This window comes from Herpailurus yagouaroundi, unplaced genomic scaffold (assembly GCF_014898765.1).
Source record: "Herpailurus yagouaroundi ecotype Mexico unplaced genomic scaffold, PumYag 163, whole genome shotgun sequence".
In the NCBI taxonomy this organism is placed as follows: domain Eukaryota; kingdom Metazoa; phylum Chordata; class Mammalia; order Carnivora; family Felidae; genus Herpailurus; species Herpailurus yagouaroundi.
In genome coordinates this window covers 28909083-28927971 of record NW_024412404.1, presented here as the reverse complement: position 1 = coordinate 28927971, position 18889 = coordinate 28909083, and the positions used below count along the sequence as shown (strand labels likewise).

General features: G+C 48.0%; 1 protein-coding gene across 1 annotated transcript in view; it reads left to right on the top strand.

Moving 5' to 3' along the window:
• The window catches only part of TMEM72 (transmembrane protein 72), a 31132-nt gene extending 24176 nt beyond the window's left edge, over nt 1–6956 (top strand). Inside the window, exons 4-6 of the mRNA XM_040485780.1 lie at nt 449–588; nt 1968–6650; nt 6693–6956. Of these exons, the coding sequence (XP_040341714.1) occupies nt 449–588; nt 1968–2443 (616 nt within the window). The 3' untranslated portion in view covers nt 2444–6650; nt 6693–6956. The remainder of the gene's footprint in view (nt 1–448; nt 589–1967; nt 6651–6692) is intronic.
• The last annotated feature ends 11933 nt before the right edge of the window (nt 6957–18889 follow it).

Here is an 18889-nt window from a genome sequence, read left to right as displayed (position 1 = left end):
CTGTGAGCAAGGTATAACTGGATTCAGCCTGTTCGTACAGGTGGCCAGGCAGCTTGTGCAGTGCACAGTCAACACAACTGTCCCAGCAGGCTATCTCCCCTACTGTGTGCCTTCTCCACTCCACAGGGGACCTCCCAATGGAGCCCTGGTTTCCTTCCCAGTCTTGGCTGAGTCCTGATATCATTTGGCTCCTTTCCCCCCGGACCTAAAGGCAGGGCTAGACAGCATTTCAGAAAAATTGTGGACCTTCTGGAGCGACTCAGACAAGACCCCTAACTGTGGAACCCATGGTGAGGCCACCAGCCCCTGGGGAGTGTTCAGCCGGAGGTCACTAAAGAGAACATGGACACAGAAAGACCCAGTCCCAGCCTCCAACAGCTTCACTTGTTGCTGGGGCTTGTCTGGGTTGTTTGCTGTCTCCTACTAATCCTGGACTCCCTCCCGCCAGGTGTCGGCCAGCGTCCCTGGCCTACAAAGCAAGGGAGAAAGCCCGCTGGTTGGGCTGCTTCCAGAAGTTCCTGGCATACATGCTGTTGTCTGTGGCCTGCTTTCTCCACCCTGTCCTGGTCTGGCACGTGACCATCCCAGGTAGGACCTCCAGGAGTTAGTGGAGGCCAGCAACCCCCACCACAGATGGGCTCTGAGCAGGAAGGGCTGAATCCCCTTCTCACAGGCCTCACGGACACTGGCTCCCGGGGCCCCCACTGACCCCATTGACTTCTCCCGCCTAGATCTCGGGGATGAGGAAGTGTCAGACATCCTTCATGCTGTCAAGGGGCAAGAATGTCCCTTCATGCAGGTATCCAGAGGCTGCACCCACAGAGACTTGTCCTCCAATGCCTCTGTGTGGTCAGAGCTTTCGGAGGGCGTGAGATGGTCATTTCTCTGTACAAACCCATCCCTGTCTCCCCAGTGCCTACCCACTCAGGGGCAAACTCTTCAGCCTGGTTTGGAAGGTGTGCCATGATGGGACCCAGGGCAGACCCTCAAAGCCTCCTCATCTTCTCCCACTCCAACTTCACAGAGCCTGCTAGTCGGCCTGGTGTCTGATCGTAGAAGCCAGGACTCTGTGATCCCGCCCCTCGGTGTTGTCCATGACCTCTTCGGCTAATACCCTCCTCTCCCCTCCTCCGTAGCTGTGAAAACTCTGTCCCTTCTCGTGACCCACCTAAAATGCCAGGAAGCCAGCTGCCCCGGGGAAACAAAGTCGAAAGGCAGAGCTTCCTCTTCCTCCCTCTGGTTTCTTTTCATGTACCTGTCATAGCATCTCAAGGCCACTCTGCACAGCCCTCAGTGGACTCCAGAGAAGGATTCAGCATTGCCGAGACCAGAGCGAGCCACAGCCTCCTGCTCCTTAGAGACGCCCGGAGGCTTCCTCTGGCCAGAGCAGCAATCTCTGCCTGAGACAGAGGGACCTCTGGCCTGGAAGCTGGGGGTGGGGGGACCCCCAGGAGGGGGGCCCATGCTAGGCCAGCCCCACCCCATAGGGTTTGCTCTTTCTTCTGTGTTCACTGGGGAGGCTGAGGAAGGAGCATGTCCCCGCTGCTGGGAGCGGAAGGAAGCCCAGATCAGTCGCTGGAGCCCAGCATTCAGAAGAGAGTGCAGACCCATTGAAGGTCCAGCCCGACACGCTGTCCTAGCAGGGAGGCCAAGCACGGTGATGAGAGGCCAGGCGGGCTGCACCAGGGTCGGCTGTCAATAGGCGGGGGACCTCAGGCATGGGGCCCCCTGGGTAACGATGAGGGTGAGGACCCCAGCATAGCGCTGGCCTTGCTGACGTCCCTCAGCCGGGCATCAGGCCTGCCCCCTGAATGTGAAGTGGGTGCGTGAGGACAAGTCACATGTGCAGGCTGGAGCACAGGAGGGCCTGAGGGTGCCGCGATGGCCTTTTGGGACAGCGGGCTTGGACAGCCTCTGGCCCTTCTCCAGCACTCACCCAGCATGCTGACCTCCCACATCCCTTCCAGGCTCCATGCTCATCATCACTGGCCTGGCCTACTTCCTGCTGAGCAAGCGAAAGAGCAAGGCCAAGCCCGAGGCGCCCGCTCCCCCAGAGCAGTACACGGACCCCTCCGGCAGTGCCGTGAGCACCACTGGCTCCGGGGACACCGAGCAAACGTACACCTTCCACGGGGCCTTCAAGGAGGGGACCGGCTCCCTCTTCATCCACATGAAGAGCATCCTGAAGGGGACCAAGAAGCCCGGAGCCCTCCAGTGCCCGGACACCCTGACAGAGCTGACCCTGGAGCCAGCCGACTCGCTGGTCAAGAAGAAGCAGGTGCACTTCGAAGACAGTATGGTCAGAATCATCCCGTCTCTCACCGAAGACCTGGACGGGGGGGACAGCGAGCCAGAGGAGACCACCTCTGACACCACCCCCATAATCCCTCCCCCACAGGCCCCTACCTTCCTGTCCTCTCTCACAGACGCCAGCCTGTTCTGAGCCGCAGGCTCCAGCCTAGGGGACACTCAGCAAGGGGTCTGCATAGATCGATGGCCCTGCCTGGAGTTTCCTGACATCTGAGGGCCCCCCTCCCAGGGAGCTTGGGGTCTTCACAGGTTAGTGCTTCAAGGGGTGACCAGACATCCCCGTGGTAGCTGGGCTTCTGGGACCATCAAGTGGCATGGCATGTCAGGAGACATAGGAGATGCCTCTGGCAAGGCACAGATGAAGCTCGTGCTGTCTCAAGCCAATAGAAGCTCCTCCTTCCTGGCCAGGGGGTGGGGAAGTCCCCGTGCTTTCCCCAAGAGAGACCATCGGCCCCATTTCACACAAGGCTGCTCCAGCCCCAAGAGCCAATGAGCTTCTCTTGCTCCTGACACGGGGCCCAGCAAGGCCTCTTTGTGCATCTCGCGTCAAATGCCGCAATCCAGCTCTGAAGGCCCAAGGATGCGTGGGTTATTTAAGCATCTCAAAGGCAGGTGTGAAGGCAGCCATAGACCCCAAGCCCCAGCCGAGCTGGCTCAGGATGTGCAGGGAAGGCACGGCTGCAGGCCTTCAGGAGGGGGGCAGCTGGAGCAGTGGGCCGCATTCTCTGCGTGCTCTGGGGCTGGCCCTGTGCCGCCGGAGTTGCACAGCCGCTCGGGGACACAATGCCACACTATGCTCCCTGCAGGGAAAACCAGGCCGGATGAGTGAGGCTCATTCCAGAAGCATCACTGAGGACTCCCTGCCTCCCCACCACATAAACTTTCCCGAGATTCCAAGTAGATGATGTAAACTGAAAGGTCCTGAAAGCCGACGACAATCCGGCGGTGAAGACCGCAGCACAGGACACAGTACCTCCGGCAGGCAGGGACCACGGGGGTGGTGCCCTGGAGACACTCAGCACAGAGAGGTGGCCCCGCCACGCGTGGGTGCGGGTGCGTGGTGGCAGAATAGGTGACAAGTGCACATTTGTTTAAAATGTAAGGGGGGGAAGAGGAAGGAAAGAAGGGGGAGATAGGAGAGGGGGCGGGCAGGCTAGCCCTCTGCCCCTGGGCTGTGGAAGTGACAGTCCGCTTAGAATGAAGGAAGAAATTCGAATCAGACCTTCCCTAAAGGATTTTCACCGTGGTATTTGTTTCTAAAGAGCATCCTCTGGTCTGTGGGATTGTGGCAAGGAGGAGCAGACCCGTTGCTCTTGGGAAGCAAGCTCGATGAATGGGCAAGCTCAAAAAAATAGTTACACTGTTGACCAGTTTGTGCCACAGCAACTTCTCCAGCACTCGCTCTAGGTTCTGGGTAAGAAACATGTGTTCCTTCCACATCCCCTGGGAGTTACACGGCAAATGTGTGGGAATACAGCCGGTCCGGTCATCACTTTGGTGCCAGGATCCCATAGGTGTCGCAAACGAGCAGCCCTCTTCCTGCACGAATCCAGGTCTCCTGTAAAACCAAGTGAGAAAAAAAACAAAGAAATATGTTCCCATGAACCCTCGATGCCGGAAGCGGCAGAGCTGTTTAGCTGCCACCAAAGAAGAGCTTCAGGGTCCCAGGGTCCACGGGGGAGAGTGAAGAACATTGGTAGACAGGGACGGACCCCAGCTCCTACCGGGCCAGGTGTCCCAGGCAGGCCCCCGGGGCACAGAAGGAGCCCACGTGGAGAGGGGGCAGGGCTCCTGCATCCGTCACACGTGGAGGGGGACATGAGGGGCACAGACACCCTCACAGCATAGGCGTGGCGGGCTTCTGGGGAACCCCAAAACTTCTGCTCTGTTCTCAGAACGCAAGCCAGTAGAGTGGAATGGATGCCCAGGTCGCAAGAAGCCAACCCCGAAGGGTGATGTCAGAGCATCAGATTTCTAATAAACTTCTGTAAACCCAAGGGCTAGAGCAATGCTTGGTATGGTCCCTAGAGGGAGCTGCACATTGGGGGTTCCAGGTGACACGGCGTGCGTACCATCCTGTGACATCTGGGCTTCCTGGTGCCCGTCCTCAGTTAAGGGAGAGTCTGCAGGGCTCTGGAGCAAGAGGTTCTGACAGTTACAGCCTCGCCTCGCTCAGCAAAGTAAAGCTCTCACTCTTACTGCCGCCCAAAACCACAACAAAGCTGGGATGAGGTCGTTAAATAGGCTGCAGCCCGTGCCTCTGTCAGTAGACCAGACGAGAAAGTGGCACCTCGTGAGAAGCAGATGAATAATACCACATGTCGCCATTTGACTCTCGGCCGAGACACTCTCCACCCACATCCTCATCCCCTGCTATCCCTGTGAAGATGGTATAATGACCCTTATCCCTGACAGGGACAAAGACCAGAGAGACTGACCCTAGCCTGTCCCGTTCCCTTTCTCAGCAGAAAGTGGAGCAGACATTCCGTACATGTGGAACAGGGCAATTGGAAGTAGAACAGCGTTGGGCTGGGATCATTGGCTCTGCCTCTAACATGCTGATTGACCTTGGCCAGCCTTCCTCAGGTCTCTGGTCTCGGGTTCTCCCCATAGTGTGTGGGAAGAACAGCTTTCTCTCAGTGTTGGTGCAATGACTCAACTGAGAAAAGTGGGGAAAATGATGTTCAGATTACACACCACCCATGTCCAATGTCCCCATCGCTGTGGGGGCCTCACACTGTGTGTGAGTGCTCTTCAAGGAGGCCCCAAAGTAAGGAAGCACTGAGGAAACACCACCAGCATATGTCTCAGTGGCAAGGCCACTCCAGAGTCCAATGCTTGAGCCTCGGAAGGGTGTAGCCACCATCCTCCGGCTTCGACAGAGAGCCACAGCGGACCCTCAATCGTGAGGACCCATGCCCTGGGGACCATCCAAGATGTCCTCTCTGACTCCCATCAGTACTAAGGGTTGTTTTCCTTTTTTTTTTTTTTTCCAGTTTTTAGTTTTTAAGATGTATTTATTGAGATATAATTCACACACCATAAAATTCACCAACTTAAAGTACACAATTAAATGGTTTTGGGTTTTTGTATAGTCATCATCAGATTCATCACAATCTAAGTTCCCAAATTTTTCATCATCCCCCCCAAAAAAACCTGGTACCCATTAGCAATTACCACCCCAGCCTCACCGAAAGCAACCACTAATCTACTTTCTGTCTTTATAGATACTCCTATTCTGAACATTTCATATAAATGGACTCATATAATATGTGAACTTTTTTACTTGCTTTGTTGACTTAACCTAATGTTTTCAACGTTCCTCCATGTTGTAACATGTATCCTCATGTTACCCCTTTTTTGTAGCTGAATAGTATTCCATTATATGGATATGTCACACACACACTGTGTGTCACTGTTCATCTGTTGATGGACATCTGGGTTGTTTACACTCTGTGCCTATCATGAACAATGCTGCTATGAGTATTCATCTACAAGTTTTGAGGTGGATATATATTTTCATTTCTCTTAGACGTATGCCTAGGGGCAGAATTGCTGGGTCAAACAGTCACCCAACGTTTAACTTCTTGTGAAACTGCCAATCTGTTTTCCAAAGGTGCTGCACCATTTTACATTCCAACCGTGTATGAGGGTTCTGGTATCTCCACATCCATCACCAACATTTGTTACTGTTTGTCTTTTTTATTACAATCATCCATTCGCTATGGTTTTGATATGCATTTCCCTAATGACTCATGGTATTGAGCATCTTTTCATGTGATTATTGACCATTTTTGTATCTTCTCTGAGAAATGTCTATTCAAATGCTTTGCCTTTTTTAAACTGAGTTGTCTTTTAATTGTGAGTTGTAAAGGTTTCTTACCTATTCCAGATACTTGACCCTTATCAGATGTATGATTTGCAAATATTTTCTCCCTTTCTGTGGGTTGCCTTTTCACTCTCTCGGGGGTGTCCATGAAGCACAAAAGATTTAATTTGGGGGGAAGTCCAATTTACCTATTTCTTTTCTTTTGTTGCTTATTCCTTTGTGGTCAAATCTAAGGGGCCATTGCCTAACCAAAGGTCATGAAGATCTATTCCTATATTTTCTTCTAAGAGTTTTGTAGTTTGGGTTCTTAAATTTAGAAATATCAGCTTGGGAGTAATTTTGAGCATGTTGTGATGTGGAATCTAACTTAATTCTTTTACTTATGGATATCCAGTTGTCCCAGTACCGTTTGTCAAACTAAATTGTTAACGGCGCCTTTGTTGAAAATTCATAGACCATATATTTCTGCACTGGTAACTCCATGCCATTGATCTGTGCATCTGCGACCACTGTAACTTTGTAGTAAGTGTGTTTTGAAACTAGGAAGTGTGAGACCACAATTCTGACCACTGTAACTTTGTAGTAAGTATACTTTGAAACTCAGAAGATTGAACCCCCCAACTTTGTTCTTTTTTAAGATGGTTTGCCGATTCAAAGTCCTTCATGTTTCCATATGAATTTTAGGATCAACTTGTCAACTCTTGCAAAAAAGCCAGCTGGGGTTTTGATAGGGATTTCATGGACTCTGTAGACCAATTTTGAGAGCATTTCTATCTTTGCAATGTTGTCTTCCACCCAAGAATACATGGTGCCCTCCATATATTTAGATCATCTTCAGTTTCTTTCAACGTTACATGCAAGTTTTGCCTCTCTTTGTTAAAATTATTCCTAAATATTATATTCTTTTTTCATGCTTTTGTAAATGGACTGGTTTTCCTTTTTTCTCCAGCTTTATTGAGGTACAATTGACAAAATTATGTATATTTAAGTGTACAAAGTAATGATTTAATATACATATACATTGTCAAATGACTTCCACAGTCAATTAACACATCTATCATCTTTTTAGGAATGTGTCCATTTCACCCAAGTTATCTACTTTGTTGGTATAATATTGTTCATAATATTACATTATAGTCCCTTTCATTTCTGTAATTTGAGTCTTCTCCTTATTTTTCTTGGTCCTTCTAACTACAAGACTGTCAATTTTGTTGATTTTTCATTACGGTTTTTATATTCTCTATTTCATGTATTTGTGCTCTAATCTTTCATTTTCTTTCCTCATGCCTACTTTGCATTTGGTTTGCTCTTCTGGTTTCTTCAGGTAGAAGTTAGGTTGTGGATAGGAGATATTTCTTATTTTTCAATGTATGCATTCACAGCTATACATCTGTCTCTGGGCACTGCTCTAGCTGCATCCATCCCATATGATTTAATATGTGGAGTTTTGTTTTGATTCATCTGAAGGTATTTTCTAGCTTCCTTTGACTTCTTTGGCCTGCTTGCCATTTAACAATATGTTATTTAATTTACACATATTCTTTTTTTTTTTTATTTTTTTTTATGTTCATTTATTTCTGAGACAGAGCATGAACAGGGGAGGGGCAGAGAGAGAGGGAGACACAGAATCTGAAACAGGCTGCAGGCTCTGAGCTGTCAGCACAGAGACCGTTGAGGGGCTCAAACCCACGGACCGCGAGATATGACCTGAGCCGAAGTCGGTCGCTCAACCGACTGAGCCACCCAGGCGCCCCAGATTTACACATATTCTAATTCAACTCCACCGTGTTTGGAAAACACTTGGCATGATTTCAATTTTTTTAGTTTTCCTTTGAACGTATTTATAACATCTGCCTTGAAGTCTTTGTTACCAAGTCCTACTTCCAGACCCCCTCAAACACTATGTCTATTGCCTGTGTATCACACGTTCTTTCATTGTATATCTCAAAGATTTGGGTCACAACTGGACATTTTCCATAATATATGATTACCTTGGATACTCGTTCTCCCCCTCCCCAGCCTGTCATCATTTGTCTACTAACTTGGCTGGACCAATTCTGTGAAGTTGATCCGTTTCTCCCACTTGGCCTCTTATGTCCTGCTCAGATGTTTTTCCTGTGTTTAACCTTTTTTTTTACAAATTTTTAACATTTACTTATTATTGAGAGACAGAGAGAGACAGAGCATGAGCAGGGGAGGGGCAGAGAGAGGGGGAGACACAGAATCTGAAGCAGGTTCCAGGCTCTGAGCCAGCAGCACAGAGCCCAACGCGGGGCTCGAACTCACAAACTGCAAGATCATGATCTGAGCCGAAGTCAGACATTTGACTGAGCCACCCAGGCGTCCCTCATTGTGTTTTGTATTTTAGCCTGTTTCTCTAGAAGCCTCCCCTGGGTGAGCATAAGCCCTTTATCAGTTGAAAGTTATGATTAAGTGCCTTTGACCAGTTAGATACTTACCCTTCACTGGTGTGTGTGTGTGTGTGTGTGTGTGTGTGTGTGTGTGTGTGTGAAACTTGGAGACTTCTATCACAGTTCTAGAAATTTACATTTTTCCCCACATTTAGCCAGGGACCAGTAGCTTGGATGTTGCCTCCCGTGTCACTCCTGAGAGAGTCCAAGTTTGGACACAGAAAGCTGTGTGCCGGGCTGTGTGCCTGATAGGCATATGGGTGACTTTATTTTTGAGCCTGGCTTTCTAGGAATTGCCCCTAGCCTAGTGTTTGGTCAGAAACTGTGCTTAATGAAGCCTCTTGTGCCAGTGAGGCATCTACCATTTGCTGATGGAGCTGTGTGTGAATTGGGGAATGATTTCAAGTCTGCCCTGCCTCCAGTTGATGGCGCCTGAGTAGCTACAGCCTAACAGCAGCACACAGCCCTTCTGAGCCCTTCATCCGCACTGTCTGCTTTCTCCCCAGGGTAGAACATCTGTAACATTGTGGAGGAGCCAGAGATGGGGACAGAAATCTGCTTCCCCTGAGTGACACCCGTGTTCTACAAGCAGGTACTGAGACGGAGACGCCCTCTGTGTTCTCAGCTTGCCTCTCCCAGTGTGGAGCCTCCATCCTGGGAGCGAGTGGGGTGCGGCAGTTGAGGCCCCAGATTCTCTCCCCGCTGCTCCTGGAGCAGAGCGTTTCCTGCAGCAGTGAGGGCTTCCTGGAAGAAGGGGAGCTTCGGTCATCTTGGCATGGGCCTCTTCAGAATAGAACAGAACTTCTGCAACACAGGGCTGTGAGGATGAGAAATATCAGCATTTTGCACCTTTGGAGACAAAACTGTAACCTAGACGGGGAGCTGGAGGGAGAGGGAGCCCCTGTGTCATTGGCCACACCTGCCCAGAGTGGAGCACCAGCTCCACGAGATAGAGGGGATGAGGGAGTGAGTCATGGTTCCAATGCCATAGACCCTCCCCATTCTCACCAAGATTTAGTGGATACTCTTAAATGAATGTTTCTCCAGTTGCCATATGCCTTTAAGACAATCTCCAGAGATTTTAAATAATTGATATTTACAATTTTCTCCAGTTAAATAGCTGTCTTGTTGGAGAGAGTTCCCCTGAGCTCCTTAAACTGCCAGTCCAGAAGTCTATATCTTAATTTTTTTTTTTTTTTTTTGCCATGACCTTGTTGAAATTGATTGCATGGATGAAAACATTGACCATCAAGTGTGTCGGACCTGAGCTTGAGCCTTAGATCTGCTTTTCACCAGCTACGTGGCCAGAGTTCATAAAACCCCCTTGAGCCCCCACTTCCCCATTTGCGAAGAGGGGATAATAATAGAACCTACTTCCAAGACTTGATTGGTAGTTGGCAGAGATTCAGTAAACATCATGGCCCCCTTTGAATAGTCCTTTCCTGGAACATGGGAGCCTAAAGCTGCTCTGGTATCCTCTGCTCCCTCTGCGGGGCTGTCAGTCCCACCTAATCCTTTTTTTTTTTTTTTAAGTTTATTTATTTTTAAGAGAGAGAGAGAGAGAGAGAGAGCATGAGTGGGAAAAGGGCAGAGAGAGAAGGAGACACAGAATCCAAAGCAGGCTCCAGGTTCTGAGCTGTCAGCACGGAGTCTGACGCAGGGCTCCAACCCGGGAGCCACAAGATCGTGACCTGAGCTGAAGTCAGAAGCTTTTACCGACTGAGCCACCCAGGCGCCCTCTTTTTTTTTTTTTTTTTCCCACCTACTCCTTTCAGCTCAGTCTGGAGCCATCCCTTGCAGTGGTATGTTTATCCTAGGAACAAACTTGAGCCCCTTTTCCTTGGATTCTACGCAGTCTCACTCTTTACTGATCTCTCAGAGGAAACATACTCATTAGTAAGTCGAAATGGGAAAATCCCCTGCCTGCACAAAATGTCAAGCCTTCTCCGTAAACTGCTCAGTCATCGAGCCCGCATCTTCCCCCTCGAAGCTCTGGGCTCAGCCAGCGTCGAGACAGCTGCTGGCCTGCTGGTGAAGAGTCGGCTGTTTGACCACCTGGAGACTGAAGGAAATAGAAGGCTCTTGGAAGACACAGAGGGACTGTCCCCTTTGGCTGGAAAGGGGCTGCTTCCATGGGATCTGCCGGGCTGGCTATCTTATCATTGTTCTGAGAAGAAGGAAGGACAGATAAGTCAAGACCTTTGTGCAGAAGAGAAGGAATTTAAAGAAGCCAAGTGTCATTTAAGTGAAACATGATACTTCCGGTTTCACATTATGACCAGGGTGAAAACAGCTTCATAAAAAGAAGCTTCCAGGAGGGGCGCAGTCGGTTAAGCGTCCGACTTCAGCCAGGTCACGATCTCGCGGTCTGTGAGTTCGAGCCCCGCGTCGGGCTCTGGGCTGGTGGCTCGGAGCCTGGAGCCTGTTTCCGATTCTGTGTCTCCCTCTCTCTCTGCCCCTCCCCCGTTCATGCTCTGCCTCTCTCTGTCCCAAAAATAAAATAAAAAACGTTGGAAAAAAAAAAAAAAAAGAAGCTTCCAGGAGACCAAGAGTATATTCCCATGGGGCTCTGCTGAGATTTGGGGCCTGAGGGAATTAGGTCATCTCCAAAAAGTCCTGCCATCTGCATAAGGGAGAGGTGCACAGCTGTATGCATTAACCGGGAGCATTTGCCCAGACTTCAGAGCAGGCCCAAGGGAAATCCAATTCCGAGTCTAAAGATAGGCTGTGCGATGTTTTGTGCAGCGTGAGTTTCTGGGAAATTTGCATAATCTCTTAGGACAATGATCTGGGACAGAGGGGAGCATTAGAACCAGAGAAGTATACTGGGAATATACTGGGGCAGCTGCAAGAGCCCCTGCAATGGACTGGTTACCACCTAATTGATACTGAAAGCCTTTGTGAGTCTCAAATCAAATTTCCCTTTAAAGAGAAGGTCACAAGTAAAGTGGATGGGCAATGATTGTGGTGATTCATTTGTCCCTAAACAGCCGCTTCTGTCTGAGGCCGTGCAGGGCTCTGATCGGGATGAGGGCATGATAGCTCACTGTCATTTCATTTTCCAGTTCCCAGGAAACTCGCTGAGATATTCCTAGGCCTCAGGTCTTGGGTTCCTCTTTCCAGAGTGTAACAGGTTCCTTTCTTGGAAACCAACAGCACCAATATAAACTTAGGACATAGGTTACTAGTGATCAAAGTCAATTTAACACAACAAACATTCATTAAGCACCTACTGGTGAACCATGCAAAGTGCCGGGCTGAAGGGGTGAGTCAGGCATGCTGTCTGATCTCATAGGATGGACCGTGAGCATGGCTGACAAGAGGCAGATATAAACGCTACAATGAAATTGCAAACAATATGCCGTGAGACATGAATTCAAAAGGAAATCTATGAAGGTAGATTTGTGTTGAGCTTCAGAAGTAGGACTAGAATATTATCAGGCACATAATTGTCCATCCTGGGACAAGGGAAGCGTGGCCAAGGCCATCAGAGTCCGAAGACTGCAGATGCATTTTCCATCCGTGACAAAGGAGACTTCTGTGCAGCAGAAAGAGCGTAAGGCAAAGAGCAGTATCACCAACAATGACAGTAACAACTGACAGAATTGAGACCTGAGTGTGTGCCAGGCTTCAGTGCTTTGCAGAAGGTGAGGAGGCAAGGGACAGGGAGGGATCAAGAGAGTCAGAGACTGGAGAGAACCGGCTGAGGTGCAACACGGCAGAAGGCCAGCTCCCCACTTTGGTGGTGACTGGGTTTACCTCATTTTTCACCCTTGTGCTCACATGCCCGGGCATGGTTTCTATCCCGAGCACAAAGTGCCCTCACCTCAACAGAGTGAGTCTATTCTGCAGCTGCCTTGATGAACTATTCCCACAGTTAGATTCCCTGCAGGTGGTACCAGCTTCCATTCAGAATCGATTTGCCACCTGCTTGGGTGGAAACCTTGGTGACAGTTACTGTGTCACCCAAGCAAAGTCATGGAGTTTATTTGGTTATTAATGTGATTGTTGGCACATCCTATGCAATATGTCTAAATTGAATTATGGTGTCAGGTACACATGTCAGGTACACATGGTGTCAGGAACGAAGCATGTGTATTATCCATGATCATATGCCATTAAAAAATAATATTCTTGAAAAAAAGAAAAGGAAAGAGGGAGGGAAAGGGAAAAGGAAAGGAAAGGGTCAGATGGGCTCTCTACCCTGTCCCCACACCTGATCAGCATTGGCCTACTCACACTGGAGGGGTGGGGGCACCTTTTGGACTTCCCTCATTGGCTGATGGGCCAGAGCAGAGCCTGGGTGCTATGTCCAGCTCTCCTGCATGGCCTGCCTCCAAGCCCATGACAAAAATCCCAGCCTCGGCAGAGTGTCCCCCACCCCATGCAAGAAGGAATAATTAAGTCAATGTCACCTTGACACCCAGGGACACGGTTTAAACACCTGGTCTACCCCTCCAGTTTCTTTCTTGGGGCCCAGATCTCTCGCTGCTCCTCCTTGGTGCACTCCAGTCCCTGGAGGCTCTAAAGGAGGTTAGCAGACAGAGACCAGCCAGTACAGTTGGCTTCCCAAGGCTTCTCGCTCCTCTGAGTCTGGAGTCGGCTGGCAACTGGGTGAGGGAGTAGGGAGCTTTCTGGCCTCAGGTCCCCTTGGAACTCTTCACGTCTCCACAGGCATTTTCAGTTCCCATTTTTCTGGCCTGGGTGGCTCCGTTTCTCTAGCTAGGGTTCCTTCACAGTTAACCAGAGCCTCCCACCCACCCACCCCTTACATGGCGCTTCACAGAGGAAACTGCTCTCCTGAGCTTCTCTCCAGACTGTTTCCCTTCTTCTCTCCCTTCAAACCCTGCTCACTTGTCACAAGGCAGCAACTTCCCCCACCTCCTCTTCAGCCCCCCTCTTGTGATAGACCTGGGATTAGAGCAGGCATCACCGGGCTTCTTCCCAGGGGCACTGTTGATCGCTTGCTTGCTGGTAAAGCCTGAATGTTCATGGTCAATCTATCTTCTTCCTCTTGGCCAGCCATCTTTTTTTACCCAGCCAGGCACAGAGGGTCCGTCCTGTAGAGCACACTCACACCCTAATTCTGGCCAATGAGAACTGAGAGAGATGGTCCAGTACCTTCTGGGAAAGGTTTCCTTGCTACGAAAATGAGCTGCACTGGACCCTATCTGTTTTCTTCTTCCATCGAATGTAGTCATGTCTGCCAAGAAATGTAAGAACTATTTGCAAATACCAGGTGAAATTAAACCAACCAATATGCTGAAGGTGACAGAGTACAGAGGTAGAAACAACTTTGGTCCTTGAAGATGTCTTTCAGACCTTGACTTCACCTTGGAACCACCCATTCTTGGGCTATTTTACTATATGAGATAATAAAATCCACTTTGTTTGGGTTTTTTATGCCTCACAGCTGAAATCATCTCAACCCAGAGTGTGGTTTTTCTCTCCCCTTTGCCAGGTTTGCTGGGGAGAAAAGGTCTGATATCACCCCAAACTCTATCTTTACCCGTGGACCAAAACCACGCCCTCTGCCTGCTGTTATAAATAAAGTTTTATTGGGACTCAGCCATACCATTCATTTCAGATTGCCTACGGCTTGATTTGTGGCAGGAGGAATGGTATGGTCAACAAATATGAAAATAGTTACTATCTGGCCCTTTACCGAAAATGCCAACTTCTAATTTAGATCCATTAGATAGAGAAGCAAAAGTTCCTCAAAACTTGCCACGGATTATATAGGTACATTAAAACATGAAATCCTTGGGAAAGAAGGCACTGTTAATCCTGAAGAGTCTTGGAATGCCTAGCTTCTGCCACAGATACAAGGCCACAGAGTCTGTCCTGAGAAGGACAAGATGGGGTACAAGGTGTTGATCAATCTCACAGCGTGTGTTGGTTAATTTTATGCGTCCACTTAGCTAAGCCACGGCACCCTGTTACATGGTCAAATACCAGTCTAAAAGTTGCCGTGAAGTTTTTTGTTTGTTTGTTTTGTTTTGAGTAAAGCAGATTACCTTCCTGGAAAACATGATGGGCCTCACGCAGTCAGTTGGCCTTTCAGAAAAGACTGAGGTTTCCCAAGGAAGAAGAAATTTTGCCTCAAGACTGTAACAGAGAACCCCTGGGTGAGGTTTCAGTGTGCTGGCCTGCAGATATTAGACTCAAGACTGCAATATCAACTCTCATCTGAGTCTCCAGCTTGCTGGCCTTCCCCAAAGATTTTGCACTGATCATTCTAATTCTGTCCCAGCTGTAAGGTCGACATCTTATTTATTTTGTTGAGAGGAAGTTTCCAAAGCGAAAAGTCAGAGATGATTCCCAAATGGACACAAGAGTCAAGATGTTTATTATTATATGGCACAATCCTGCCTCCAACACACAGATCCTGAGTTCACAGTTACAAAGACTGGGAAGAAACCTTGGGTAAGCCGACCCCTGTCATACCAAGAACTAAATAGAGGTGTCTCTGAGGGCAGGTTCAGAGGTGAGGTCAACCCAGCTGAAACATCTTTTTAAACACAAGGTTCACAGGTCAGGTCCGGCCAGCTTGCCACTTCTCCGTTGAGGATGTCTTACATTCCTTGGGAAACTGCACGCTTGCAAGAAGAGGTAGAGGGGCTGTACTTCCCTCCAGGACACAGCGGGAGCCACAGTCTCCAGCCGGGGAGTCTCCCCAGAGTGCCCTGAGGATGATCTGCTTTGAAATACAAAGCCCAGGAACTGGACAAATGGCCCTTGTCTGGGCAAGTGCTCTGTGCTCTCTCAAGGTTCCTTTCTTTTCCATGTCGAAAGTCTCCACTTCCGTTGGCTGTTTAACATCCTGGCTTGAGGGAAGGTTCTAATCGTTGATTAGCTTGCCCCCTTGAATCTCAGTATCTGTCTGTTCATAGGAATTCCGGCTCTCAGGCAACACCAGACTCTTTGTAGAGGGAAATCCTTAAGAAATTATACTTTGAGAAACCGTCCTTCTGTAAATCCTCCTGCCCTTGTAGTGTTTCATGCCATGTCCAGCAAAGAGTCTTGCCATTTGTTAAATGAGTCAAAATATTGCACAGCATAAAGTCATTTATTAAAATTCTAGTTCCATTGAAAATGCAACTTATTCAGGCATCTTGCATTGCCATAGTTATTTTCATCTTATTTCTGAGATATTAGCAACTCATGGCCATTACGGAGTCCACTCATAATAATTGAGTTTCTGGCAGCCCCACATTGTCAGCATCCCCCAGATCCCCCAGGAGCATAGCCCAAATAGAAGGTGGCAAAGTGTATGAAGTGTGGGTGCATGGGGGGTCACATAGATCTACAGGAGGCTCAAGAAGACAAGGAAAGCCTAAGGAAATGGAAAGCTGTGCCTTCTAAATTTTTTTTTTTTTTACATTTATTTATTTTTTAGAGACAGAGTACTGGTCAGGGAGGGATAGAGACAGAGGAAGACAGAATCTGAGCCAGGCTCCAGGCTCTGAGCTGTCAGCACAGAGCCCAGCGCAGGGCTCGAACCCACAAACCGTGAGATCATGATCTGAGCTGAAGTCAGATGCTTAACTGATTGAGCCACCCAGGCGCCCCGAAAGATGTGCCTTCTAAAGAAGTACATCTTCTGATCTGTACTGTTGGATGAGCCAAAATCATATATATGTATATATATCCAATGTCAGGAACCTAGGGAGGAGAAGGTGAAGGGAAAGACTTTTGGCTCATTACAAACCAGACTTATTTACGCTCTCTGACTATGGATGTTCATGCCACCCTTGTCTTCACATATGTCTTTTTTTTTTTTTTAAGATTTTTTAAAAATTTATTTATTCATTTTGAGAGAGAGAGCGTGTGTGTGTGCAACCAGGGGAGGGGCAGAGAGAGAGAATCCCAAGCATTCTCCACACTGTCAGCACAGAGCCCGATGCAGCGTTGGATCTCACAATTGTGAGATCATGCCCTGAGTCGAGATCAAGAGTTGGACATCTAACGGACAGAGCCACCCAGGTGCCCCCTCTTTGGAGCAGACCTAGGGACGGTGACATCTTTTTCTCAAGACCCAGTAGAGAAAGGGCTTGAGCTAAGCAGATATTTTTCCCCAAAAGGAAGTTTCAGCAGCAATTTTTAGCTATCCCCTTTTTAAATTTTTTTTTTAATCTTTATTTATTTTTGAGAGAGAGATAGAGTGCGAGCGGGGGAGGAACAGAGAGAGAGGGAGACACAGAATCTGAAACACGCTCCAGGCTCCGAGGCGTCAGCACAGAGCCCAACGCAAGGCTCAAACTCACAAACCGTGAGATCATGACCTGAGCAGATGTCGGCTGCCCAACCAACTGAGCAACCCAGGCACCCCTAGCTATCACCTTTTAAAGCAAGCTCTCTTCGGGGTTCCTTGGTGGCACAGTCAGTTGAGCGGCTGACTTTGGCCCAAGTCGTGATCTCGCAGTTCACAAGTTGGAGCCTCAAGTCAGGCTCTTTGTTGACAGCTCAGAGCCTGAGGCCTGCTTCGGACTCTATGTCTGTCTCTCTCTGCCCCTCCATGGCTTGTGCTGTGTCTCTCTCTCAAAAATAAAAACACTTTTTAAAAATTTAAAGTAAGCTCTCTCCATCCCAGGAAACCCTGTGCCTAAGCACTTATTAGTTCTGCAACATCGGATACAAAGTTTCTTCAAAGCATAACCATAAGGGACAAACAATAAGTAGTATATAAATTGAATGCATGTGTGTGTACATGTATATGTATGTATGTGTCTGTGTAAGAAGGCAATTATGTGGCACCCATTATGCAAAGTTATGTCCATTTGGAGAATAAATTCTCATTTTCAGTCTGCCTCTAGCATGGGTTAAAGAGTTCCATATATTAACCTGAAGTTGTTATTGGTATGCTAACAAATGGAGTTAATGAAAACCATTTCACGTAGGAAGGAAGGGTAGATGGTATGCAGATTGAGAAATCATCTGAAAACTGATGGCAAATCCTTCTATGTGTTAAGATCATGCAACGGATGACCTCCCTGCTCAAGGATTCCATCACACCAAGTGGTGCAAGGAGCATTCTGTAAGTGGCCTCTTCCTGCTGGTGGGTTTAATAAAATGGAGCCCATTAAAGGCAAAGAAAAGTTGCTTGGTTTAAACTGGATCTTACAGATCTCAAACAAGTGCAATCATCCAATTGTTTCCTAAAGAATATACATTCGAAATCGTGAAGACTTTGAAAAAGTGCCTTTAAAAATCACTTGTTCTGAATCTTAGGGGGAAAAAGTCCTACGAAGTCATCCCTAAAAGGCCTTAGTTAGTTAACTAGCAATTTTAATGCAAACTCGCCTTTACTGTTTTAAGGGAATGGCCTTGAAAGTGATCCTCATTATTAATAGCATTTATGTCCAATTACATAAACCTATATTTCAAGACTCAGAGAAATCTAAATTGCATCTCGACAACATGTGATTATGCCCAGGCGTTTTCACAACTTGCCTCTCAAAGCACCAGAGGGAAGAAGGCAATTCCTCACTCTTCCTTGCCTTAGCTGATGCAATAAGTCACATGTGTTTTATCAGACTCGGGCTCCTGTACACTTACCCCCTCGAAAATCAAACACAAATTCGTTCTTTGTGGCTCTTTCTTGACTAAAAATGGTGGATCCATTTGTGTTTGTTTCCATGTGGCTTTTTACGGATCTTACAAGTTAGTTTGTACTGTTCACAAAATAATGACTTCTCCAAAGACTTTCTGATGCAGGAACACTATAAAACGTGAAACTAAAAAAAATAAAATAAAATAAAATAAAATAAAACAAATAAAAAAACGTGAAACTGCCCCAGGTGAACAGGATAATGCCCTGGTCCCTAATGGACTTTCAAAGGTCCCCTTTCCTGGGGCCATGTGCTAGGGTAAGAAGACTAGCAGAAACTTCTGTGTGGCCTCAGCATCCCTGAGGCCCAATCTTCCAACAGAGTAGATGTGGCTTTACCCCCACTCCTTGGTGGCACAAACACAGTGTCCCAGACCCAGATTCTTTATTCACTTTACTCACCATGTCCCCTTGGATGGGCAATTGAGCTTCCTTGAATCTGTTTTCTAATCTGAATCTGGCAGAAAAGGGGAAAAAAATCATATGCCAGATATTGATTAAACACTACCACATTCTAGAGTCAGTATCTTAGAAAACAGAATCAGTCTTCCTCCCTCAAGGAGCTCATGGTAAAGAAATGAAACATACAGCTTGCCAGAGAGTAGTACATGTGAGCCAGTGAGGAGCATTGTGGTTAGGGGACCAGGAAAGACCTCAAAGGGAAGGTGATTTGTGAGTAAAGACCTGAAGGAGGCGAAGGAACAAACCCTGTGGACCTGTGGAGGTAGA